A 26,761-nucleotide genomic window follows, 5' to 3' on the forward strand; every position below is an offset into this window, starting at 1 on the left:
TCTGGATCACATGCTCTCGGAAACTCTGGGCTCCCCGCTCAGACCCCTGTCCTAGTCGTCGCTGGATGACCGTGCACCTGGACAGCTCCAGGTCAGCAGAGACCGTGCCTGTCTTATTGATTATTGCTGCAACCAAAACACGCCAATGTGGGCTTACTACCCACGAGGTAGACGGGGCAGTCCTCTGCAAGGTGGCCTCCTCCACAAGGCATCAGGGATCCAGGCTGGCCCGGCCTGTGGCGCTACCATCCCCTGGGCTGCCCGGTGTGGGGAGGAGGCTGTCTGGGGGAAAGTTGCAGCACCTGCCCAGAGCCCTCTCCAGGAAGGACTCCCGTCGCTCCTGCTCACGTCCTGCTGGAGTGGTCACACGGCGCCTCTGACTGTAGAGGGAGCCGTGAGGCCCAGAGCGGCCGTGAGCCAGGAAGCAGGCAATGAGCTTCCAGGGTGGGTCCTGGGGGGGCCCGCTGCCCCTGCTGAGCCCCCAGCACCCAGCACGTGGCAGGGGCTCAGACATGGACGTTGGATGCAGGCGCTGCAGGTTGGAATGGTTCAACGGGGCCTCACGAAGTCACTCAGGAGCCAGTGGGCTGAGGCTCCCCAGGAAGGCCCAGCCCGGCCACGCCGCCTCCAAGCCCAGAGCTGCTCTGTAGGGGCTGGGTCTGCTCCATAGGAGCCAGGCTGTGGTTTTCAACAGCTGCCTCCTCAAGGCTGGAGAGGGGAGAGCCGGCCTGTGCCAACAGGGAGGTCCCAGTTACAGGAGGGCAGCCACTCTGCAGGGACACCCAGGCCTTTTCTCCAGGACACCAAAGGCTTTCCTTCACGCCCAGGGCAGTGCTTCCACGCTCAGCTCGGAGCCGGGCCCCTGCCTGAGGCTTGGGAAAGCAGGGCTTCCACATCTCTAAGCCTCCTCCTTGCATCCTCAAAGGTGTGTTTTTATAAAGATGAGAAGGGCTGAAGAGCCAGCTTCCATCTAAGCCTGAGCCAGGGCCTGCGTGCAGGTGCAGCGTCCTAGGTGGGAGGGGGGCAGCGGGGTGAAACCTAGAGTAGGGCCCAAAGCGGTGTGAGGGGCGGCCCTAAACTGCCTGTCGCTGGTTTGGTCTTGCAGGGCCCGCCCCCAGAAGCGGGCAGAAGGGGCCCGAAAAGTGGGGGATGGGGACATCTCCCCAGCGGCCCCCACCCTCCTGCTCAGAGGTCCTCCCGGAGGTGGGGGTCCTGATCCCCAATCCCCCAGCTCCACAAGTGTGGAGCGTGTGTGCAGTCCCCCCGGGTGACCTTCCCAGTGCCGCGGGTCAAAGGCAAGAGTGACAGGAGCTGGTGACGCTGCGCGGGGCTGGGGGCCGCTCTGAGGAGCAAAGGTGGGCAGAGAGGTGAGTGTGGGCACGTGCGCGTCGGCGAGGAGCGCGGAGGTAGCGACAGTGAAAATGCTCCGCAGGCCGAAAGGGAGCGCGTGAAGGTCGTCATCACACCACCTGACGCTCTTTTCTCCAGGGCTCCCCCAGGTACCACTGACTTCCCAGGAGGCCAGCTGTGGAGGCTCGCATCACCCCTAAAGTGACTCACGGGGTGACCAGCTCTCCCGGCTTTCCCGCAGCGTCCCCAGGTTTAGTGCTGAGTCCTGGTGCCCGTCACCACCTGAGTCCTGGGGGCCGGTCACCCACTGTCCATCAGGGCACACCTGCAGGGTGGGACCGTGACCGCCCAGCGGGGAGGAACTAGGAAACTCACCCGCACTCGTGCCCGCTATGGTCACAGCCCCCAGCCTCCGCAGCCTGCGGCCCTGCCGTCACCGCAGACGCAAACCCACGCTTCCCTTAGAGTCAAAGACCTGGGTCCCTTTCTTTTTCTCAAGAAACCTCACTGGCTCATTTTCAGACATTGTAGAAAATGTACAAAACAGAAACGAAATGTAAAGAGGACAATCCGAGTTCACTCAGAAACAAAGCAGAGGTCACATCTTAGGGTATTTCTTTCCAGATACTTCCTGTGCCTGGAGAAATACCTGGGACTTGATGGACATAGAGAAAGGGCACTTGAGCTGTTGCAGGCATTCCTGAACCTTTTCTCCACAAAATCCTCCTGGAGTCTCGGGGCAGGAGGGCTCCCCAGGACCCGAGTCCTGAGTTCTACCCGATGAAGGAATAACTCAGCAGAGGCCATGTGTCCCACGAGATCTCTTCACATGGGGGTCTCCTGACCCCGAGAAGGAGAGAACCACTTGTCTCCAGGAGCAGAGACCACGACCCCGGGAGGGCCTTGGTATTCCTGTGGGCTGGCCAATCTGGGACCCCCAAATTAACCGCTGCCCTATGCACCACTTAAGAGCCCAGGGGCATGCAGGCTCTGCCGTGTCTGACTGTGCGACCCCATGGACTCTAGCCCACCAGGCTCCTCTGTCCATGGGATTTCCCAGGCGAGAGTACTGCAGTGGGTTGCCATTTCTTCTAGGGGATCTTTCTGACTCAGGGATTGAACCTGTGTTTCTGATGTCTCCTGCCTTGGCAGGCAGATTCTTTACCGCTGGTGCCACCTGGGAAGCCCACGTCTTAATAGATAACACGGCAAACCACCTGATTACCGAAAGAGGACACGCGTGAGGGGAGTCTGGCTGGTGTTCTCTCTTCTCACGTCAGCCGTTAACTTTCTCCCTGTTCAGTGCCTTGGGGCTGACGCTAACAGAATTGGATTCGACAGGGATAGATGTGAAGTCCTTCAGACTAAACACTCCACAGAAACAGGTTGGGGGCGGTGAGGCTGGGAGGCTGAGTCTCAGGGACAGCAGGACCAGGAGCAGAAGCTCGGGATCCAGAGACAGGCGGGGCAGGGCCCTCGGCTCTGGGCGTCAGACCCGGCCCCGGTGGGGGCTGCTGTGGGGGCTGTCCTTCTGGGTGACCCGGAGCTGGGAGCGAGGCTGGAGATGGGCCGGAACCATTGATAGAGAAACCGCTGAAGGAAATGGGGAGATACGACCTCGGACATATCCACTAAGGGCAAGTACCCAGGTTCTCACCTTGGGGGGGTGGGGAGCAATCTTATCAGGCTCCCCGTGTGCTCTCTGCAGCGCCCACTTCTTTAGGCTGGGGTGGGGGGAGCAGGCTGGTGGGAGTGTGGTCAGGCTTCCAGCCTGTGATAAGGTCAGGCTGGGGGACGAGTCTGGTCCCAACTGTGGCAGCTTGCCAACCACCTCCTGTGCATCCTCAAGCCTCGGTCCTCACTTTTGTGCAACGCCCGGATGGCTGGAGAAACAGCTGGTCCTTCGTCCCATCGGACACAGTTCCTCTCTTTGATACCTTGAAGGGCTGACACGTGATAGATGATGGACTCTTTTATTCCCAGAGGTTACATGTATTTCCCACAGAAGGAGTTTCATGGGGTCAGATTGACTTCTCAGGAATTTGAAGCTAAAGCTGTTTGGACACAGAATGCCTTGGGAGGGGAGAGGTGCCCCCCACTGGCTGGGAGATCGGGGTTGAGGGAGCTCTGCACCAGGGGTTCTGGGAGCCTGAGAGTTTGGGGGTCTCGCCGCACGCCCAGCTGGAAGACCCTTTTGCAGGTGCAGCACCTCCAGATCCCTGGGTGTCGCCCAGGGGCCCCGCAGCTGAGGGAGGAGCAGGAAGGCCCACGTGTCTGTCCACCTTCTTGCAGGGCTGGCCTCCAACAGGCAAACCAGGAGTGTTTGTTACACTTCCTCTCGCACGGCAGCTCACCTGTGTTGGTCCCAGGGCTGCCATGATGAACGAAAGGACACTGTCATCTCACAGCCTGGAGCCCCAGGCCCTGTACCTCTGAGGCCTGCGTAGGGCCCCCCCAGCCCAGCCCTGGCTGGCGGCGCTGCCCCTCTGTCCCACCCCTCGGCTGGATGATGAACCGTAACCACGCATGGTGGCACAGACACCTAAGACCGTGTGTTAAAAAGTGTGTTAACATGTTGGACAGTGTGATTCCTATTTAAAATTTCTGTCAAATAGAAAACAGCGCCCTAAATGCAGAGTGGAGGTTGGCGAAATGCACTAGAAAGGCCTCCGGAGCTGGCGTGTCTGTGTGCAACGACGCTTTAAGCCTGTTTTCTTCATATACATTATACTGAATATATAAATATACGGGTTTCTCATTTCTGCCGAAACACAGTGTCAGCAAGATCAGCGAGGGAGCAGGTGCGAGGTTCCTAGTCCCTATGCTGTTTCCTAAGATTTTCAGCAACTTTTGGATTAGTGTCAGTTTATTATCTTTTATTAAAAAAAGCTTTTTAAAAGTTAAATCTATAGGTATTGACCTTGAGAGGTGTGTGCATATGTTATTACATGGAAAGAGTAGGTGACAGAGTGAAGTGTGTTGCATTATCCCTTTTTCAAAATAGGGGATACAGCCGTTCTGGAAACCAGCATGGAGGCCTCCAAGAGCAAACACACAGCATCACGGCCCCCAGCAGCTGCACTCCCAGGCATCTGGCCCACAGAGGGGTGACTCTGATTCACCTCCAATCCTGTTCATAGCAGCATTCGTAGAAACAGCTGGGAACCACAGGTGTGCTAGCTGGAAATGACCCAGGTGTCATGAACTGTGGCACAGCTGTGCCATAGACTACTGCTCTGCAGTCAGAAGGAGCGAGCTGATGATCCCACAGCCAGTGAACCTGGCATTACGCTGAATGAAAGGGCCAGTCCCCACAGGCTGTAGGCTGTCTGATTCCATTTATAGAAACAGAGGTCATCGCGGTGGTTGCCCTGGGTCAGGGGAGTGGATGTGGCTGTGGGTGGCATGAGGGGTCCTCAGGGCAGTGGGTGTCCCTGATGAGCAGTGCCAGGACCCTGGCTGTGACGTTGTCACTGGAGGAAACTCAGTAACAGGGACACGGAGCTTCCCTGCACTGTTTCTTACAACTGCATGTAAATCTAAATTACCTCCAAGTAAAAAGATCAATGTTTTAAAAGCAGGGGAGCCTCACAGACATGTGCACAGGCTGCTGTGTGACACAGAGAAGGGGGTGGGAAGATGACCGCTGACCGCTGACCCCTGGAGAGCAGCCCTGAGGGGAGATTGTTGCCAACCTCTCAGTGCTTGACTGTGCTGACAAGCATGGGGGACTTGGCGGTTTTGTTTAGACCCATAAAGTAGACGATGAGATGGTTGGATGGCATCACCAACTCACAGAACATGAGTTTGAGCAAACTCTGGGAGACAGTGAAGGACAGGGAAGCCTGGCATGCTGTAGTCCATGGGGTCACAAAGAGTTGGACATGACTTAGCGCCTGAACAACAACAAAAATAAAGTAGCCCAAAAAGTGTGCAGGGCGGGGGTGAGGGCAGAGATCGCCGCCTCGCCCGCCATGCTGGAGACACTGGCATGGCACCCCCGACGCCTGGAGTTGCTCCCTCTTGTCACAAATGCTCGCGGCTCACCCTCAGCTCGGCCCCTCACCACCAAGGGAGACCCACAGAGTGAAGGGGGTGATGTCTGGGTCCATAGCAGCACTCTACCCTGAGCCATCACTGTGGGCCAGGAGGCATCTGCAGGCCTTTCTGTGTCAGCTCAGGTCCCAGGAGAAGAGGCAAGTGGTAGTCCCCATTCTACAGAGATGAGGTGGGTAATTAAGTCGTTCGTGCCTGACTCACACAGAGCATGCCATCGAAGCATGTCCCATTTAGGGTGCCATCCCTGACACCCTTAGCTGTCCCCAGCTGTTCTGACCAAGGCCAGCCTGCCCCACAGGGGCCCTGGAGACCTGCACCCCAGCTCTGAAGGCAGCAGCTCAGGACCCAACGGAGGGATGCGGCCAGCCGTGGGCACATTCCCCGCTGAGTGGTCTGCCTCTGTGCGCCGACCCCCTTGCCCACGCCCCCGTCATGCCTGGGCTGCCCTTCTGCTCCCCGGAGCCCAGGGCCTGCCCAGAGCCGGGTACACACAGCATGCAAGTCTGGGTGAGCAGAGGTGGGGGCCCTTGGGACACTCACACAGCTCTTTTCCTCTGCTCCTCCAGGGATCTACAAAGGACACTGCTTTCGGATCAACCACTTCCCAGAGGACAACGATTACGACCATGACAGCTCGGAGTACCTCCTCCGTGAGTGCCAGGACCCTGCCTCCCCCTGGGTGTGGGACGGGGGACGGGCGGCAGGCAGGCGCTGGAGGAAGGACGGGCCCCGTGAGTGCAGAGGGGCCGGTCTCTGGTGCTCCCGACGCTCCCCTCCAACTCAGGATACTGACTTCAGAGGATGGGGTGTGGTTAGGCCTGTTATGACATGCTGGTCACCCCCGTGCGGTTACTGGCTGGGAGGACACACCAGGTCGGGGCTGGCAAGAGGGGAGGAGGGTGGGGCGTCCCGCTGCCCGGGGCTGCTACAAGCTGCTGTCTTCAGAGGAGCTGATCACAACAGCTGGTTCTGAGACAAGGACGTTAGAGACGTTGGCTTGCCCAGGCCCAGCATCCCCGGGGAGCTGAGACACCCCAAGGATACCGCCCAGCCAGCACTGGACCTGCCTGCTTCTCCCCACCCTTACCCAGCAATCTACTCTTGACAAGTCAGGTTAAATCGCACACTGAGACAGCCGGCGGGTGCCAGGCGGCCTGTGGGACCAGCCTTGGGTCCATGGGCCTCAAGTCTCTCCAGCACCCACTGGCGGAGCCCCCAGCTCTGCCCCTGAGCCCCCTGCCCAGGTCCTGAGGCGGGGCTGGCCCCCAAACTGGAACCAGAAGTCAGAGGACAAACCCAGCCCCACACCCCAAATCCAGATCTCCTCCCCGGGCTGTGGCTACCTCCCTGGGAGGAAGGGTGGAGCCTCGGCCAGGGGAGGAGCCTGGAAACGGAGAAACAGCATGGCCCCCTTCCACATCAGCCCAGACACACGCGGAGCTGCTCCCGGCTGCTGCCCCGGGAGCGGGGCTGGCTCCATTTATGGAGAATCGACACCAGCGTCCACAGAGGGAACACAGTTCACTCTGCACCTGCTTGTGGACTGTTTTTCCTAAGAGAAAGGACTGGTTCTGAGTCATCTCGTGAAAGAGAACAGCACGTGGTTCCCATGGAGCCCAGAGCCAGAACCGGAAACAATGTCGCCGGGTCTGCCTCCTATCCCTCCCCCTCCCCTTCTGCTCTTCTTCCGGCCTGGCTTCTCTTTCTGCTTCCTGGGGGTCAGTGCTGACCCGAGCACATGCCTTCCTCGGGGCTGCCACAGAGGGTTGTGCAGGTTGCACACTGCACGACTAGGGGATGGCATTGGCGTGGACCGTGGCGTGAGTAACACCATGAGCTGCGCGGCCTGCGGGCTGCACAGCCATCTAGGGTGGTCACTGGTGCTCAGCCCTGACTCAGAGCCCACCAGGGCATGCAGATGGTTCCCAAGGCTCTGGGGGCAGATCTGCTCCACTGCTGGGCCTTGGGACTGTGGGGAAGGGGACACCAGAGAAGCATCCACTCCCTCCCACTTCCCGCTTGAACTTGAGGTTAACTGGCCCTGGCTCTTCTTCTTTACCTCCCGCCCTGCCCCCACCCTCGTCCCCAGAGGGCTAGCATCTCTGGATGGGCCCCAAGACACGTCAGCCCAGAGGTCAGACGCGTGGCTTCCTGGGGTCCCTGCCAGAGCAGAGGAGATGCTCAGACAGGAGGAAGGCAGGGCGTTTGGTGAAGGGCTGATTACAGAGATGTGCAGGGATGGGGGAGGGGCGGTGAGCACACAGGCGGGGGCAGCAGAAGGACTCCTGGCCCTTGGCCTGCGCGGGCAACAGAGGCAGGTACAGGCTCCTGGACCAGAGGAGCTGTGAGGCCCGGGCCGCCAGGAAGGAGCTGTGGCTTGACAAAGGGACACAGCCTCCTCAGCCCCGTCCTCGTCCTCAGGAGGAAGCCAGGGCAGTAATGTCTCCAAAGCCAGAGTGAAGGGGCCCCAGTGATCCGGTCCCTGGTGTCAGCCGCCCAAGGCCCAAGGCAGAAGGGAGAAAGGTGGCTGAGGACCAGGAGCAGCAAACTGAGCCTGTGCCGCCCACTCACTGCCCACTCACTCCCCGGCCTCAGGATCACACTGCCCGCAATCCCCCGGGGTGCCCAGGGCTAGGCTCACACTGCCTGCAAGCCCCCTGGGATGCCTGGCACCAGGCTCACTGCCCACAAGCCCCCCAGGGTGCCCGGCACCAGGCTCACTGCCCACAAGCCCCTCGGGGTGCCCAGGGCCAGTCTCACTGCCCGCAAGCCCTCTGGGGTTCCCGGGGCCAGGCTCACTGCCCGCAAGCCCCTCAGGGTGCCCAGCACCAGGCTCACTGCCCGCAAGCCCCCTGGGGTGCCCGGGGCCAGGCTCACTGCCCGCAAGCCCCCTGGGGTGCCCGGGGCCAGGCTCACTGCCCACAAGCCCCTCAGGGTGCCCAGGGCCAGGTGTGAGGCTGGGAGCACCCAGCAATGGTTTCCCAAATGAAATGAGGGCACATCAGCGATGGAAGCTAACAGCCTGAGAAGGAAATGCTTCCTCTACCGTGTGCTGTGGGGAGACCAGTGGGTTCATTGAGGAGCCCAAGGAAGAGAAGGGTGCTGCCTCCAGGACTGTGACCTCGAGTTTTGGTGGAGTGGGGAGGGCAGAGCTGATCTCCATCAAGGGACTGGTGTTCCCCTCAAAGGCTGCAGAAACAACGAGAACTGGCCCTGAAGTTGAGCTCCAGAGAGCAGATAACTGTAAGCTTAGGAAGCAGTCTAAGGAAGAACTAGGCAGAGGAAGTAGGTAATATTCCAGGACAGGCCAAGGTCCTGGGCACTGCGGCCAGCTGACCTGTGTTCCCTGATTCCCTGCCATTTCTCTCCCGCCAGCCCAACTGGCCTCTGGAGTCCCTGTCCCCCTTGCCTTGGGCCTGGCCCCCCCTTTCCCAGGCTCCGCGTTTTAGGCTCGGTGGAGGGTTTCTGTGCTAACCTCAAAGCGCTGGTGTCGGGGCTGCCAGAGCCCACCGTGTGCCTCTGGGCAGACACAGATCCTTGCCAGGGCTGGATGTGGCCAGGAGTGGGCTGGCATCAGCCCTGCTCTGTGCAAGACCCGGCCTGCCCCTCGGTTGGCGCCCGCATGCCCAGCGCTCCAGATGAGCCCATGTGGTGAGGGATGGCCCTCACACGACAGGCAGGCGGGGTGCACAGCGGCTCTGGGTCTGGCTGACCTAGGCGACGTTAGAGGCTCCAGACTTTCCCGCCTCCAGCCCCTCGGACCCACCGCAGGACTAAGGCCTTGAGAGGGCCCCGGCCACCGTGCTGGCCAGCGCACATCAGAGGAGCGTTTCAGAGGCCCACAGGAAACCTCCCCCAGGGCGGCGGCTGCAAGAAGGCTGGGGGTGGGGGCGGTGCGGGAAGAAGAGCCTCATTTGATGCCCCACACAAACCCCTCTCTGTGCACAGGGCATACACTGGTGGGCTTACAAACAGGGAGACAAGCGCTGCCTTCAGAGGCTGAAAGCGCCAAACCCCCTCAGCTGGCTCGCGAGGGAGTCCTTCCAGCACTCCAGTCCCATGGGCAGGCCTTTGCACCGGGCTGGGAGGCAAGCTCAGGGCTCCGTTTCCCCCCGCCCCTACCCTTCCTCCCAGCCAGGCCCTCCGGGAGCCGACATAGGGCCAAGTGCTCTGTGTATCTTATTCCACAGATTCTCACACAACCTTGACAAGGCAGCGTATTCTTCTCCTAAAGCTGCCATAATAAACTACCACAAAGGAGGAATCTGTGAGGGGTCCTCCCACAGCTTCCCAGCGGCCTCCCTGGGGGCACTGAGGGGCTCTCCTCCCGTCTGGCTGGCAGAAGTGTGACCCACACCCAGGGAAAGGCTAAGAGAGACCCGGGCAGAGGTGACTCCAGGCCACTCGGCACATGGGGGAGTGACCGTAGGCCAGGGGCATCACTTGCTGGTCCAGCCTGCCCCCCCATCAGCCACTCCCTCCCTACCTCGGGTCTACGGGGAAAGAGGGGAACCTTCAAGGTCAGGGGGCTCCCCCGTGCCCCCCAGGTGGGCCCGTAAGGAGGGTCGGTCTCACGGCCTCTCTGCTCTGTCTCTGCCGGCCAGGCATCGTGCGTGCCTCCAGCGTCTTCCCCATCCTGAGCACCATCCTGCTCCTGCTCGGCGGGCTCTGCATCGGCGCCGGCAGGTTCTACAGCCGCAAGAACAACATCGTGCTCAGCGCCGGCATCCTCTTCGTGGCCGCAGGTGAGCTGTCCGCTCGGGTCCCTGCTGCACACAGCGCTCCCCCGGGGGTGGGGGGAGCAGGCAGGCGGACGGTAGGATCCCTGCGGGTGACTCACCTCAGCAGTCCAGGGGGGCGGGCAGGGGATGGGGAGCAGAAGCCCAGTGGGTATCAGGCCTCCTTCTGGGGTGATAAAATGATCAGGACCTAGATACAGGTGGTGGTCGTACTAGATGGCATTGAAGTGTGCACTTTAAAGGATTAGTTTTATGTTCTATGAACTCCACCTCAATTAGAAATAATAATAGCTAATCCAGGTATGAAAATGCCACAAAGCGGTGCCTTACAAGCCTGTCTCGGAGGAGCCTGGCTGAGGCGGGGATCAGGGAGGGACTCAGAAGGATTCTCAGAAGCCAAGCCCTGAAGGAGCTGTCCACGTAAAGACAGGTGAAGGGCACACGGCCAGGGAGGGTGCAGCAGCGGAGAAGTCAGCCTGCCTGGGCCGGGTGAGTGAGGAGGCGAGGGGTTAGGGTCAGGGATGAAGCCTCCCCCGCCCATCCTTACTGCCCGCGTCTCCTGGCCAAGAGACACCACTCCCTTCCCGGTGGCTCCAAAATGGCTTCACACTTGCTCGTCTGAGCCCAGCTGCAGACAGCACACTGCACGCCCCAACGCTGCAGACTTGGAGAAGACCCCATCCAGTGGAGAGCCCAGCGGGCCTGAGGTGCTCGTGTGGGCAGCGAGGCCGCGTCTGAGGGGCTCAGCTCAGCCATGACCTCCTCCGGTCTCCAGGAGGCCCCCAGGAGGCCCCCAGGAGTGAGGAGAACGGTCCAGCCAAGGTCCCAGGGCTGCTTGTTGGAACAGGACACCTTATTTCTTGGCCTAGTTCCAGCAGATCGATGCCAGAAATGTAAGGAAGTGCAGAAACTTCCCTAAATTGTCATCGCAGCTCCTGGCACTGTCCTAACAGTGGTGTTTTCCTTGCAAAGAACCTTTTGTCTTCTACCAGCCTGATGAGGAGGAGCGGCACAGGGGAACAGTGAGCGCGAGGCCCAACTCGGCCCAGGCCTGTCCGCTCCCTGCACCTGGCCGCTGAACCCTGAGTCGGCTGAGGTGCCCAGAGAGAGGCAGTGAGAACGCCAGGCTCCGGCAGCCATGCCTCCTTCCCTGCGCCCACGGGGCCTCGCCAGGTGACTGGCCCACACAGGGCCCAGTGGTCATCCTCACCCCCACTGCCTCTCATGGCTTCTCTTGGAGACAGAAGGTGCCTTTCGCTTCTCTTACAGAGCTGGGGCCAGCGCAGTTCAGGGTCGGGCTCAGAAGCCCTTGGCCACGGCTCCCGGCTGCCATCTTATGCTCTTCCTGCTCCCCCACTTGAGGCTCTGTCTCCTTCCAGGGCAGTAACTGCACGTGTGTGTATCTGAGTCTGTGTGTGTGTGTGTGTGTGTGTGTGTGTGTGTGTGTGTGTGAGGGGGGATGTGTGTGTGTGTGTGAGGGTGTGTGTGTGTGTGTGTGTGAGGGGGAATGTGTGTGTGTGTGTGTGAGGGGGATGTGTATATGTGTGAGGGGGGATGTGTGTGTGTGTGTGTGTGTGTGTGCATGAGGGGGGATGTGTGTGTGTGAGAGTTTGTGTGTGTGTGAGGCGGGATGTGTGTGTGTGTGTGTGTGAGGGTGTGTGTGTGTGTGTGTGTGTGTGAGGGGGGATGTATGTGTGTGTGAGGGTGTGTGTGTGTGAGGGGGAATGTGTGTGTGTGTGTGAGGGGGATGTGTGTGTGTGTGAGGGGGGATGTGTGTGTGTGTGAGGGTGTGTGTGTGTGTGTGCATGAGGGGGGATGTGTGTGTGTGTGTGAGAGTTTGTGTGTGTGTGAGGCAGGATGTGTGTGTGTGTGTGAGGTGGGATGTGTGTGTGTGTGTGTGTGTGTGAGGGGGATGTGTGTGTGTGAGGGTGTGTGTGTGTGTGTGTGTGAGGGTGTGTGTGTGTGTGTGAGGGTGTGTGTGTGTGTGAGGTGGGATGTGTGTGTGTGTGTGTGTGTGAGGCGGGATGTGTGTGTGTGTGTGTGTGTGAGGGGGTGTGTGTGTGTGAGGGTGTGTGTGTGTGTGTGTGAGGGTGTGTGTGTGTGTGTGCATGAGGGGGGATGTGTGTGTGTGTGAGAGTTTGTGTGTGTGTGAGGCGGGATGTGTGTGTGTGTGTGTGTGAGGCGGGATGTGTGTGTGTGTGTGTGTGAGGGTGTGTGTGTGTGTGAGGGTGTGTGTGTGTGTGTGAGGGTGTGTGTGTGTGTGTGAGGGTGTGTGTGTGTGTGTGTGAGGGTGTGTGTGTGTGTGTGATGGGGGATGTGTGTGTGTGTGTGAGGGGGGATGTGTGTGTGTGTGTGTGTCTGAGGGGGAATGTGTATGTGGAGCGTGTATATGTGTGTTTATTTCTGAAAGGGAATGTGTGTGTGAGAAGCATGTGCGTGTGTGTGTATCTGAGCAGGGATGTGTGTGTGTGAAGCATGTGTGTGTATCTGAAGAGGAATGTGTGTGTGTGTGTGTGTGTGTGTGTGGAGCATATGTGTGTGTCTGAGGAGGAATATGTGTGTGTGAGGAGCATGTGTATGTATGTGTGTCTGAGGGTGTGTGTGTGTGTGTGTGTGTAGCACGTGTGGTGTGTGTGTGTGTGTGTGTGTGTGTGTATGGGTGTACACCCATGTTGGGAAGCAGAGCCTGTGTTTAGGTCTCCTCAGAAGTCGGCCCCTCCTTCTCCTCACCATGGCCCAGAACAGGGAGGAGGCAGGAGGGCATGAACATTCTGTCTCCTGCTTGAAGCAGTCAGGTTTCTCAAGGTTGGACCCCTAAAGAAGTCCCTGCTGTGACGTTTGAACACTGTCCCCTTTCCTTCGCCGAGGAACGAAGGAAAGACTTCCACTAACACGAGTGCCAGGTGTTCTGTAGGCCAGCCTATCATCCCAGCTCCTGAGGAGGCAGGTGGTGGCCAGGTGGCTTTCCTGAAGTCACACACTGCCAAAGTCATGGCTGAGCCCAGGGCTGTCGGCCTCAAAAGCGAGGTGCCCTCGGCCTGTGCCCCCAGGAGGAACCACTTCAAAGGCATCTCCAGATGCTGCGAGTCACCAGAGGGCCCGCAGAGACGGAGTCCCGAGACAGTCAGCTGAAAACACAGGTCCTGCCAGAGTGGAGAGGACAGGCAGCCACAAAGAACAAGGGCCACGGCAGGCAAGAAGGGGATTCTCGTCCGATCCTGGGCTCTGACTGTGGGCACAGAGTCACGTGCAGGGGCCAGCAGTGAGGTGAGACAGGCCCATGAATAATTCCAGGTGGACAATGATCCTCAGGACAAGTAAGGTCCAAAGGCTGGGAGAGTAAGAAGAGGACTGTCCTGTCAGGGCCCCGCCTCCTGGGGGAACTGTTAAGTGAAAAGGCAAGGAGCCAAAGAGTATTCTGCAAAGAAAAAAATGGAAGAGAGAGACAGAGAGGGAAGAAGGACTGACTATGGATATAGAAAGGACGGAAGAAACAAGACAATCGCTGCCTTCAGGGGAGGAACTGGGTAGCTCAGAGCCTGTGTTTTATTTTATTATTCACCAAAACTCTGTACTTTATTACTCATTCAAAATTAACTACTTTTACGGAGAAGGCGATGGCACCCCACTCCAGTACTCTTGCCTGGAAACTCCCATGGACGGAGGAGCCTGGTGGGGTGCAGTCCATGGGGTCGCGAAGAGTTGGACACGACTGAGCGACTTCACTTTCACTTTTCACTTTCATGCATTAGAGAAGGAAATGGCCACCCACTCCAGTATTCTTGCCTGGAGAATCCTAGGGACCGGGGAGCCTGGTGGGCTGCCGTCTATGGGGTCGCACAGAGTCGGACACGACTGAAGGGACTTAGCAGCAGCAGCAGCACTTAAAAATTAGCAACCAGAACAAAGACATACCACACAGGGGAGTGGCCACCTGCACCTTGCTCCGCCCATCAGCCTCTGCTCCGCCCACCTCTCCCTGCTCCGCCCACCAGCCCCTGCTCCGCCCATCTCCCTGCCCCACCCACCAGCCCATGCCCCGTCCACCAATCCCTGCTCCGCCCACTTGCCCCGCCCTCCTCTCCTCACCCCGCCCCCGCTGAGGGTCTAACCTCTCGCTCCCACCCCCTCTCCGGATCCGCTTTCAGGCCTCAGTAATATCATCGGCATCATCGTCTACATTTCCAGCAACACGGGCGACCCCAGTGACAAGCGCGACGAAGACAAGAAAAACCATTACAACTATGGCTGGTCTTTTTACTTCGGAGCCCTGTCGTTCATTGTGGCCGAGACCGTGGGCGTCCTGGCGGTAAACATTTACATTGAGAAGAACAAGGAGCTGCGGTTTAAGACCAGACGTGAGTTCCTCAAGGCCCCCTCCTCGTCGCCCTACGCCAGGATGCCGAGCTACCGGTACCGGCGCCGGCGCTCGCGGTCCAGCTCCAGGTCCACGGAGGCCTCGCCTTCCAGGGACGCGTCACCGGTGGGGCTGAAGATCACCGGGGCCATCCCCATGGGCGAGCTGTCCATGTACACGCTGTCCAGGGAGCCCCTCAAGGTGACCACGGCCGCCAGCTACAACCCGGACCAGGATGCTGGCTTCCTGCAGGTGCACGGCTTCTTCCAGCAGGACCTCAGCATGCTGAGCCGGAGGACCACGCCCGTGTGAGCCCTGCCTGGCCTGTCTGCGCCAGCCTCTCCCCAGATCGGCTGCCTGGACCTCCCGGGGCCTCTGACCGCCCCCCCCTAGAACGGACCGAGGACAGACTAAAGCCAAACCTCACCCTCCCGGGTCCCCAGATGCTTGGAGGGCTGGCTTAGAGCAAAGCCCCGGGGGAAACAGGAACTGGAAGCGAAATGGCTGACTTTATCCCCAAATGTGGCTTTTGATGCCGGGGGTCCCAAAAGCTCCCAGGAGGCCCCAGAGCACTCCGGAGGCAGCATGGCCGAACCCACCTGGGAAACAAAACCGAGCCATTATCTCCTCTTGGGACCAAATCCTGCCTGAAGAGCAGCGTTCCGGGCCCCCCTCCCTGCCCAGCGTTCTGGCCCCCTGGAGCCTTTGGTCGCTGGCCAGCTGCTTTTGGACGTGAGGTTCCCGTGTCTGTGAGCCAGAGGCGAGGAAGCTGAAGCTCGTCCCTGCCTCTCTGTCTGTCTGTCTGTCTGTCTCTGGCAGCCGCCAGTTGTTGAGATGGCCACGATCCTAAGGACAGAGCCTGTGACCACCTGGTGCTTTGGCCTTTGTGCTGCCTTTGGCCTGGGGTCTCCGAGGCCTGTGGAGGTATCTGATGGTGGGGGGCTGGGCGTAAGTTAAAGGCTTTCCTCTTCACTTCTGGAAGTTTCTGCTCACAGAAAGGGTAGAATACGCTGACTGTACTTCAGAGCCTGGAAGATTCTACGGTCAGAGGAAAGGAGGCTGAGCGGCCTCTTACTGTGTCCCTTCCCACCCCTGCCCGCTGGCCTGAGGAGCAGCCCTGTCCCTCCTAGGGGTCATGCCGGGAGGGACAGACCCTCCTCCCAGGGGTTGGCAACAGGAGCCTGGACTTTGTGCAAGAAAGGGAGACCCGGGGGTGAACAGAGAGGAAAAGCCCCATTTCCCAGGTGGCCACTCATCAGAAAAGCCAGGACACTCGTCCCCTCTTGAAAAGCAGCAGCAGCCCCTGCCCCACCCCACGACTCGCTCCCGCTGCCACCACCCGGAAGCGCCGGTGAGGAAGTGGGGAAAGCAGCACCGAGTGGACGTCCCGGCCCCGGGAAGGGAGGCTGGCGGGTCCGCGGCTGGTGTTTTGCCAGCAGTTCCTCCCCTAGAAGCGAGCAGAGAACCTGGGAGCCTGTCGGTCTCGGAGGATCGCTTTCTGGAGCCAACCCTCTTTTATACAAATGCGGGCTTTCTAACGACAAACCCTTTCTTACTTTTTGAAACCTGGCGATGGCTCTAGAGCAGTTGCCGTGATCCCAGGAGCTGTCGTACTTAGAAGTGACGAGCAAACTCTTACCTCAGCCACCTGCTCGTGGACCCCCGGGGTGGACTAGGCCCAGGAGTTCAGTCCGGGTCACAGTCACTGCTCTCCTCTGCCGCCCCAGAGGGTGCCCCCACCTGGCCCGCCCCGGTGGCTGCGTGCCAGGGCCCCTCCGCTTGCTCGAAACCCTTCCCCGCGTCAAGGTTGGCTCTGTGTGCTCCGTCCAAGCATGTGCGGCCGGCCCCCACCCTGTCCCTCCTCCTTCTCCAGGCCCTGACACCATCTCACCAGGCTGGAAGGATGGGGCGAGATATGGGGGCCCGTCCCCCAGCAAGGTCACCTCGAAAAGCAGGCAGCCTTGTCCTTCCTTCCATGTCGGCCACTTCCTCCTGCCTCCCTGGGAGCCTCCATCATCTCATGGAGAAAGCTGTGTTCCGATGAACCCTACCTCTCACCCTGTCCCGGCAGAGAACGCGGGGCCCACTCTCGGGACCAGGAAAGGGATCGGAGGGACAGAGAGCAGGGAGCAGAACACCTCAGCGCCTCTGGTCGTCACAGCCTTTCTCCCCCCTCCCCCCCGCCACCCCTGCCCGGGCGCCAGTCACCCCCCATTGAAGCCCGCCCGTCCCTGTGCCCAGGGGCTCTGGGCGGCCCGTGCCTGTCCCCCCAACGCCCCATGCCCTCCACCCTTCCATCCTGCCCTTGTGTCTCGCCAGTTACACACCTGTGAATCCTGTACTTACTACTGGTTTGGGGTTGTTAGTTCTGTCTTTTTTTTAATTAAATAAAAACATTTTTAAAACATTCTCCTCTTGATGTTGGGTGGGGAGGGCGAGAGCTCCCTTCAAGTCCTTGTGGGCAGTCAGTGTCCTTGGGTCTGGGAGACCCCCGAGGAGAAGGGGAGAGCAGGGTGGACCCTGTGCTGGCCAAGGCCAGTTTCTCTGCTTCTGGTCCGGGCCACTGGCCACCTCCCTGTCCCCACCAGCTGGGTTTAGGCTCCTGGGTGGGTCCATGGAGCTGCCTGTTCACAGAAGAGGGGCAGGCCACCCTTGTGTGGTGTGGACATCTGAGAGCTGAGCAAGCCAGGTCCATCTTCAGAACCTGCAGGATACGTCCGGCCGGAGAGAGCCACAGCCTCAGGGGCGCTAAGCTGCCCGTTGGGCTTCTGACAAGTCCAGTAACCAACCTCCTTTCCCCTTCAGATTCCTGAATGAACGAGAAATAGAGGATTACTGTCCCCAGGTGTGAGGGTCATGCCTAGAGGAGCTGGACAGGAGGATGTGACTCCAACCACAGGCCAAATGGGAAAAGGGACCCGAGGGGCCCTCTGACGAGGACGCCGCGCCTGCCAGCCCATCGGGATAACGCCAGGCCTGTGCCTCCAGGTGGGCGCTGGCAGGAGAACCCGCAGCAGTGCCTCCCCGCCCCACCGGAGCCCTGGCGCCCCCGCTTCCAGTCACACCCGCCTTTCTGGACGGATTCCGTGAGTCTCCCTCCCAGGACCTGTGGCCTTCTCTGGTCTCTCGGAGCCGAGATGCACAAGCCTCTCAAGCCTCCTTCACGAGAAGGCCGCTGTTGTGGCCCCCGCGTCCTGGCCCATGCGGCCGCAGGAAACTCCCCTGGCCTGTCTGAGCATTCAGCCCTGATCTTTTAACCCTCTTTCCTCCTGCCCGAGACGGGCCCCCGGAGAAACTGATGTTCCCAGATGCGCCAAGCTGACGGGTCCTGTGGTGGGGGACCCGCCCCTCCACTGACCCGGCTGAGCTCCGGGCTTGCAGCTCCAAGCTGGAGCCAAGCCACCCCGCATCAGCGCCAGGTGCCAACAGTTCTGTTTATTCTTAGCCCTGAGGAAACTCTGGCTCAGCACAAGCTCTGCAGCCATCCTGGGCAGACGCCCGTGCGGTCTGCATTTAGTGACACGCTATGGCCTCCGTCCAGTGTGGGGCTCTCGCCGTCATGCGTTTCAGTTCGGCTACAGACTCGGCCTCCATAACCTGCAGGGGGAGATCTGAGGGACTGATGTAGAAGCAGGTGCTCTAGGGCCCGGGTCAAGACCCCCCAGGCCCCTCCTCCAGCCTCACCTCACCCTGCACCCGTATCACTCAGACTAACGACACAGCCAGCCGCCCTGAATGCAGAATGGCTTAATCAATGCAAGTGTGTCTCTCACTCATGAAGTTCCATCAGTGGGGTAGGTGGGAGACGCTCTGCTCCCAACAGTCAATCACGGGTTCAGAGCCCCACGCTGTGTAGACTCTGCCATCTTCCAACACGAGCATCTAAGGTCGCCCTTGGCGTTGACCTCCAGTGGGCAGATGGAGAAGGGAAAGAGCAGGTGAGCTTGAGTAGAGGGTGCTGTGAGAAGTTGTAATGGACCGGGAAGCTGTGGCTCCCCCTTCTGCCCACGTGCCCCCTTCTGCCCGCTGCCCAGAGCTCAGGGGCACAGTCACAGCTGAGAGCCAGGGGAGAGGGGATGTGCAGTCTAGCCCCGGCGGGAAGGAGTGTCGCTTGGGGCACAGCTGGCCACTCTCAGCTCTGGGTCTGTGTCTGGGCCCCTCCCTCTTTTGCCTCCCCCTCCTCAATCTTCCTGGGAGTGCCTGCTTGGAGCTGACCCCTTTACGAGGACTGCATTCCCCGCTGTGCGTCCTGAGGCTCTCCCTCAGCTCCAGAGTTGAAGTCTGGCCTCTTCCCTGCTCTGGATGCCACATCTGTAAAATGGGTCCAGCAACCCTCTTCCTGGGTTAGACGAGCAGGCTCAAGCTCAAGCCTTGACCCAAACAAGAACCGCAGAATTACTGGATGCCAGGACCAGCATGTGAAAGTGAAAGTCACTCAGTCGTGTCCGACACTTTGCAACCCCATAAACTATAGCCCGCCAGGCTCCTCTGTTCATGCGATTCTCCAGGCAAGAATACTAGAGTGGGTTGCCATTCCCTTCTCCAGGGGATCTTCCCAACTCAGGGATCCAATCCAAGTCTCCCACTTTGCAGGTGGATTCTTCACCATCTGAGCCATCAGAGAAGCCCAAGGATACTGGAGTGGGTAGCCTGTCCCTTCTCCAGGGTGTCCTCTTAACCCAGGGATGGAACTGGGGTCTCCTGCATTGCAGGTGGATTATTTACCAGTTGAGCCACCAGGGAAGCCCAGAACCAGCAAGGACAGCAGGTATTCAAGAGTTCCCTCATTCAATGTGCTCAGCATAGAAGAGAGAGCAAGTCCAAAGAAGGAGGTGAGGGTGGTGGAAGGGGCAACGAAAGGAAGGAAGGAATGTTTTTGAGGATTTTCATGACAAACCCAAAGGGAGGCTGCACTCACCTGGAGGTTCTCGAGTGGGGCTTCTTTACTTCCGCGACAGGTGTCTAGAGACATTCCCGGCTGTCAGGACTGGGAAGGTGTGCTGCTGAGAAGGCAGGTGGAGGCCAAGGGTGGTTCAGTCGCTCGGTCGTGTCCAATTCTTGCAGCTCCATGGATTAGAGCCTGCCAGTCTTCTCTGTGGGATTTCCCAGGCAAGGACACTGGAGTGGGTGCCATTTCCCTTCTCCAGGCTAAGGGTGCTGCTGCTAAACATCCTACGGGGCAAGCCCCTCCCCCACTCCCAAGAATGATCTGGTCCAAAATGTCAGTGATTCCCAGCCTGGGTGTTTTGGGGAGGGAAACTGAGACCCAGAAAGTGTGAAGATCACGCAGAGCATTTTTGGTACTTGCGTATAGGCTGTGGACGTACTTGGAACCTTACTCATTTATACGTGTTTCCTTCCCTGCAGTGAGCCAACAGTTTTGAAAACAGAAGTCAGGGGAGGAAGGAAAGGCTTCCCTCTGGGGCTGTTGGGAGAAGGGACAGACTTCCCCTTCCGCAAACATCCGTAAACTCCCCCTTGAAGGGAGCTTTCAGGAGTGTCTGTTGACTAAGGAAACAACACTCAAGGAATTCCCCAGAAGGAACTGGTCCACGAGAGTCCTGGGAGGCAGTGCTCTGAGAGCCTGGCCACAACAGTCTGTGTCCAGCACACTCTGGTTTGGGAGAAACCTGTCATCCGGCCCATCCAGGCACTGTCACCCCTGCCTCAGTGGTCCCTGGGAAGATGCTTTCTCTGCAGACCCTGTGACCCCCCAGCCCCACGGGGACTTCCCAGTTCCACACAGGTGATAACTGCAAGGGGAGGGTCCTGGCCTGGGTCCCCAGCATGGAGCTGAAAAGAAGGCAGGTCTGCGGAAAGGAGACGCTGGGGGTGGGGGTGGGGCCTCCCTGCAGGGAACTCAGAGCCAGCACGTGACCCCCTGCACTGGTTCCCAATATAGCACAGGCCGCCTGCCTGGCCATCCGCCCTGCCCTGGAGCTGGGGGGCGTGAGAGGGGAGCAGGGACCGAGGAGGCCTCTGAAGCCAGAGCAGAGAGGGGCAGATACACCTGATGCAGATAGTTTTAAACTTGCAGCTTCCAATAAAACCGCCTCCGGAGTGGAGGTCTGCAATCAGAGGGCGATGGGCCCACCTGCTCACGCTCACAACTGCAGGAGAATGGGGCTGGAGGGACCTGGGGTCCTGATCTTTGTCCCCTGATAAGAGCCCTCAGAGATACATTAACCCCCATGAGATCTCCCCTGATGCTGGGAAAGACTGAAGGCTGGAGGAGAAGGGAACGACGGCGGATGAGACGCTTGGATGGCGTCACTGACTCAGTGGACATGAATTTGAGCAAACTCCGGGAGATGCTGAAGGACAGGGGAGCCCTGGGCCACAAAGAGTCAGACACAGCTGAGTGATGGGATGACAAGACCTCCAGAACCCACTAATCCCACTGCAAATAGTCAGGAGCTTTTTAAAACGAACACTCCTCACATCTCTCTCATTCTGAGAGTATTATATTTACCTTTAAAAAATCTGCAAAGCACGGAAAAGCTAGAGAAGGAAACAGTGCCAACCGAAAGCCCAGCACCTGAGAGGTCAGCTGAGGTCAGCACCGCTGAGAGGTCGCTGCCCCCGACTGTGTGTGGGTTAGTCCCCGCTCGCTGTCCCGGTGAGCATCTTCCCACATCTCTAATTTGGACTATTCCTTGGAAACATAGCCTTTCGCGAATCGCCCAGACACCCCGCCTCTTCCCTAACTGACGCCAGATTCAGTCCCTGGACCCTGAACGGCATCTGGGTGGAGTCGAGGTGCCGGGACGCTCGGGCTAGCTTTGCTTAGGATCTGGTGACTTCCCTGGAATTCTCCGAGCAGGAAGGAACGTGGGGGTCCCAGAGGTGGCAGAGCATCACCCCCACAGCTCTTCCGGCACCCAGCTGGAAGCCTGCCGAGGTCGAGGGGAGAGGAGGCGGACTCCACTTGCTGACGGGGGGCGACTGGTCCTGGAGGCCGTGGGGGCAGGATTAGGCTGCGGCATTTGGAGAAGGCACTCCGGCCCTGGCCTCTCCAGGACCCTCCCTGCCTCCAGCCTTTGTCTCCACCCGCCAGACCCCTCCCATCCTCCGTCTCTGCTGAGCCCTCTGGAACCACCTGCATTTTGAAAGCCCCGCACTGAGGTCTCTGTCCACCTCCTTGGACAGACAGAACCTTTCCTCCCCCAAGGACTCTCGTTTCCCCAGCCCTCCTGGTAGGAGCCGTCCATCCTCCTGCTGGGGCCCCTGCCAGACTGCCCAGCCCCTCCTCAGTCCCAGGAGGTGCAGGGCTGGGAAGGGTGAGAGGGGGCCTCAGGGTCCAGAGGAAGCCAGGGCAGAGACACCTGTTTTAAAGTTTGCAACTCCTGACAAAACCCAGGAGCAGAGGCCACCAGAGGCGGTTCTGCACTCATGTCCCTAGACCCGTGACCGCAGGAGGTGAGTGGTGACTCCCCACTCCCCGCCCTCCTGGGGAAGAGCCTTCTCCGAGGCCTGGGGAGGCCCTCCTGAACCCTGCCTCAGCACTGACACCTCCTGAACGCCCTCCTGCACACCCCTTCACGTCATCTCAGGCTTCTCCTTGGGCGAGAAGCCCTCCTCCACACCCCAGGCCCTGCCACATCAGTGGCCAGTGGCCGACCATCGACTCCTGGCCTCGCGGCTCCCCTGCAGTGGCCTTCTCACATCCAAGCGCCTCCCCTCCGTCGTGCTGGCTGTCCCCCTGCCGCGGTCCTCAGGGCCCTCTTCCTCTCCGGGCATAGCTTCCAGTGCCCTCAGTGCCTCGCCCCACGCAGTGCGCCTGCCCCGCAGCCACATCAAGCCCTCCAGGGCTTGACCTCATCATCGTGACCTTGCTGTGTCCCAGGGCGACCCGAACCATGAGCTGACCGCCCCAAGCAGCCCAGACCCGCACACCGTCCGCTGCTGCCTTCAGCCCCCGCGGCCTCGACCTTCCAGTTTCCCTTCTTCCATCTCACCTACATCCCCACACCCGAACTTCTAGGTGAAGCCAGAGAAAGTCAAATTCCAAGCCAGGGCCAGCAGCGGGCAGAGCAGTGGCCCCACAGACATCTGAGCCGGACGCCCAGAGCCTGACTGTTCATGGCAAAAGGGACGATGCAGGGTGATTAAACCGCAGATCCTGAGATGAGGAGATGGTCCTGGATTATCTGGGTGGACCCCCCGTAACCACAAGGGTCTACTTAAGGGCAAGAGGGCAGCTGGAGAGTCAGAGAAGGGGGACAGGACGATGGAAGCAGGTCGGGCGACAGGCTCTCTGACTCAGGTGGAGGAGACGGGGGCCCCTGGACGGAGGGAGGCCATCTGTGACTCCCAGGCTGGACCAGGGGCAGCATGCCCGCGGCTGCAGAAGGTTCCGGGCGCACGATGCAGGGAGGCAGAGGACGTGGCAAAAAGAGGTTGAGACCAGCTGGACGACACACACCCAAGGCCGTCTCTCAGCCTGATTGAGACTTAGCTCAAAATCAGATCGACACGTTTCTGAGGAAGGTTCACTGGGCCCCCACACAGGTGTGCCTCAGCCCCGGCTCCACACGAGGTCCACCGCTCAGAGGTATCTTCCTTGCTGTAACTATGTCTGGTTCTTCTTGGGACAAGTGGATGCTGGTTCATCTGGACGAGTCAAGCATGGACAACTCCCGGTGAGCTGAGCAGGGCATCTCCACCTTGAAGACTATGGTAGGAATGCCAGTCTTCCTCGTGGACTAGGTCACAGGGGTGGTGACGGTGCCTCCCTCCCTCCTGGGGCACCCCTCAGCACCTGGAAGCAAACGTGCCACTTGCCCAAGCCGTGCTGGGCCTGCCCAGCTGTCTTTTTATGCCCACGTCCTCTGGGTCACCTAGTGGAGTCGGTTATTTGAGCTCTGTACCCTTCTTTCAGTCCATCTGTCCATCCACTCAGCCATCCATCCTTCAGCAAACACTTATGAAGACCCAACGCTGGGCTCCATTCAGGGAGTTCTCTGAGGGAACCCAGAACGAGCACAGAAGACGGTTCTGTGTCTCTACCCTCTAGAAGCTTACAGCCCATCAGGGAAAGCTGACCCACCGGCAGTCTACAGATGATAATAGCAAAACCCTCCTGAACCCGGTGCCTAACGTCGATATATTCGCTGAGGCTGCCGTGACAGAAAGGGCTTCCCTGGTGGCTGACAGTAAGGAACCTGCCTGCAATGTAGGAGACCTGGGCTCAATCCCTGGGTCGGGAAGAAAGACCACAGACGGGGTGACCTGAACGGCAGCATGTGTCCTCTCACAGTTCTGGGGGCCGGGAGCCCGGCTCACAGTACCAGCGCAGCGTGTTCTGAGATGCGCTCTCCTCCTCGTCTTCTCGTGACGTCCTCCCGTGGCCGAGAGGAAGACAAAGGAAGCTCTCTCCCGTCTCTCCTGGTAACGGTGCCTGCTCAGCTCCCAAGGCCCTGCTCTGAACGCCGTCAAGGCAGGGGTCGGGCCTCGTCACCGGCATTTAAGGGGACCTAGTCCAGTCCACAGCACCTCCCTCGGGCTGAGCTGCTGGAGTGCGTTATCTCAAACCCTAGAGGAGGGGCAGTCAGAGGGGCCAACCCGCTGGACACCACGCAGCTGCAGGCAGGGCTCTGACCTGGGCGCGGGCGGGGGCAGCCCCTGCTCCGTGAGCGGAGCAGGCCGCGGGGCATGGCCCTCAGAGCAGAGATGGCCTGTCTGCAGGGGCGTTTAGTGAACGGAGGAGAGAAGGCAGATCTGCCTGCTGTCCCCGGCGGCCAGCCGCAAACCAGAGGCTGCAAAGACCTCTCTCTCCAGGCTGCAGTTCCCTTAACCAGTCACGAGGGGCTCGGACACGCTGGCCCAAGGTACCGCAGCTTGGCACGCGGCATATTTTAAGTTGAAGGAATCTGAGACACAGCCCGCCCAGAGAGGCCTCTCTGCCCCTCCGCTGGAGCAGGTCCCAAGACGCCCACGTGCGACACGCTCTGCTTGTCCGGGAAGGAAGGCGCACACGCTCCGCGATGCAGACCTCGCTTGCCCCGCTTTCCTGCCCGTCACGTGGACCCTTCCGTCCTGCCCTGCTTTCCATTCTTCATCACACACGGCGACTCTAGAACGCTCAGGTGCAAACTGTGAAGAGCGTTTCTCTCTGGATAAGGAAAGGGGTATTACAGACAAAAGGCAGAAAGTCTCTTTCTCCATATACATGTATGTGGTTGCATTTGTTATAACGAACATGCTTTCATTTAGGGAAAAAATTATTACAATAAACTATTAAAAAAACACTCAAATTTGTTCCTTTGGGTCTTCATTTTTTAATGAAGGCTCCGGTGCCATATAAAACGTATATTAATCTCTATGCTTTTCTCTTGTCAACTTGTCTGCTGTTAGAGGAGCCTCAGATGAGACCTTAAAAGTGCAAGTGCAAGTCTCTCAGTCACGTCCGACTCTTTGCGACCCCATGTTCTATATAGTCCATGGAATTCTCCAGGCCAGTGCGAAGCCTTTCCCTTCTCCAGGGGGTCTTCCCAACCCAGGAATGGAGCCCAGGTCTCCTGCATTGCAGGTGGATTCTTTACCAGCTGAGCCACCAGGGAAGCCCAAGAATATCCCTTTTCCAGCTGATCTTCCCGACCCAGGAATCGAACTGGGGTATGCTGCACTGTGGGTGGATTCTTTCCCAGCTGAGCTATCAGGGAAGCCAGAGAACTTAAAAAGTAGAGGGCAAAGATATGTTTCCTTCTCTAAAGTGACAGTGACCTTGAGAGCTCCTCCCAGCTCCAACCATTGGTTAGGAGTTTGGGCCGTGAAACCTGGCTTCCCCATGCGCTGTGTGACGGTGGGTGAGTTACTTCATGTCTCTGAGCCTGTGGTCCTTTATCTGCAATGGTACACAGAGGCTTAGCACAGTGCCGGGTAGACAGCAAGCGCTCACCGAGGCTGAGCTATTACTATGATCAGCATCATAATTGTCTGAACTCCACGGCTAGACCCTCAAATGGTTCTCCTCACACAGAGAGTCTTTTTGTAAGCTGTGTCAGCCTGAGGTCAGGATTTCAGAAGTCAAACCCCTACCCGGCTCGGGGGTCTTCTGGCTATGCATCAGCCCCTTGACTACACCCCAAAAGAGGCTTCTGGTAGCCTGAGAGAGGAGACACAGACCCGGAAGGGTGTAGGGGCTCCAGCCTGGAGTACCAGCCTGCGGCCAGGGGGTGGGGTGGGTGGACATGAGGGAGGAGTCAGGACCCTTGCTTGGTGGTCCCAAACCCCAAGTGTCCTCTGCTGAATCCATACACCCAGTAGCCACTTAACAGGCACCTGTAAATCAATCTACTTTTGTTCTTCTTCACTGAAGTATAGTGACTTTGTAAAGGACAATATAACCTGAAAATCCTTATTACCTGCCATTAATAGAAAGTAAACCTGAAACTAAAAGCCAGGCGTGCTACAGGCCATGGGGTTGCAAAGAGCTGGACACCACTTGGCGACGAACAACAGCGAAACGGAAACAGCAGTGACGCCGCGCTCCGGTCGGGCCCGGGGGCTTTGCTCTCCCCACACTATTCTTCGATTTGCAAGCGTCAGGAAGTGTGAGAGACTTGCTAGCCCCCAAAGGAGCTTTCCTTCTGGGCCCAGTTGGAGGGAAGGGGAGAGAACTGACAAGGAAACAGTGCAGGAGCAACCTGGGGCGGCCTGGGGTGTGGGGTTCAGGTCTAGAGCGTGCTCCCCTGGGCTGCGGGCGCCAGAGGCCCCGGGCGGGCCCCCCAGGCCCCAGGACAGAGCCCCATTCACCTGCTCCCACGCGAGGACAGAGGCCTGTGTCCTGGGTCTCGCCCTCCCCCAGCAGCTCACTCCTCCGTCAGCCCCAGCAGGAAGAGGCTGGCACCCTAGCGCCAGGCCTGTGCCCCTCGCCCTCCCAGCTCAGGCCCCCTGAGCCGGGCTCTGAGGGTGGCGAGTCTGCAGCTGGCCTGAGCCTTCTCTCCTGCCCCACCCTGGTGTGCGCCCGGCCCCGGGGAGGGAAGCCAGCCCTGAAACCCAAGGAGCAGCCGTCCTGGGTGAGGCGCCGGGGTGGCTCATTAATAGAAGCTTCCTCAGGCCTCTGACACGCCTGGGCAGCTGCTGAGCCCGTCCAGTGGCCTCGCCCACGGCCAGCCCACCCTGGCTCAGCCCGGCACACTAAACTTAGCTTCCACCCCCGGCTGGAGCCACTGCCCGCAGCCCCAGCCCGGCTGCCCCCGGCCCGAAAGGACTCGGCCGACAGACCCCAGGGGCCCACTGCCCCGGGACCACC

The 26,761-nt window shown here is 59.4% G+C and overlaps 1 protein-coding gene across 1 annotated transcript in view; it reads left to right on the plus strand.

Annotated features, from left to right (window-relative positions):
* Positions 1 to 14,817, plus strand: part of CACNG4 (calcium voltage-gated channel auxiliary subunit gamma 4) — a 49,432-nt gene extending 34,615 nt beyond the window's left edge. Inside the window, exons 2-4 of the mRNA XM_068978475.1 lie at positions 5,976 to 6,059; positions 10,014 to 10,154; positions 14,297 to 14,817. Of these exons, the coding sequence (XP_068834576.1) occupies positions 5,976 to 6,059; positions 10,014 to 10,154; positions 14,297 to 14,817 (746 nt within the window). The remainder of the gene's footprint in view (positions 1 to 5,975; positions 6,060 to 10,013; positions 10,155 to 14,296) is intronic.
* Positions 14,818 to 26,761: the final 11,944 nt, after the last annotated feature.

The sequence above is a fragment of the Capricornis sumatraensis genome, chromosome 8 (genome assembly GCF_032405125.1).
Source record: "Capricornis sumatraensis isolate serow.1 chromosome 8, serow.2, whole genome shotgun sequence".
NCBI classification, from domain to species: domain Eukaryota; kingdom Metazoa; phylum Chordata; class Mammalia; order Artiodactyla; family Bovidae; genus Capricornis; species Capricornis sumatraensis.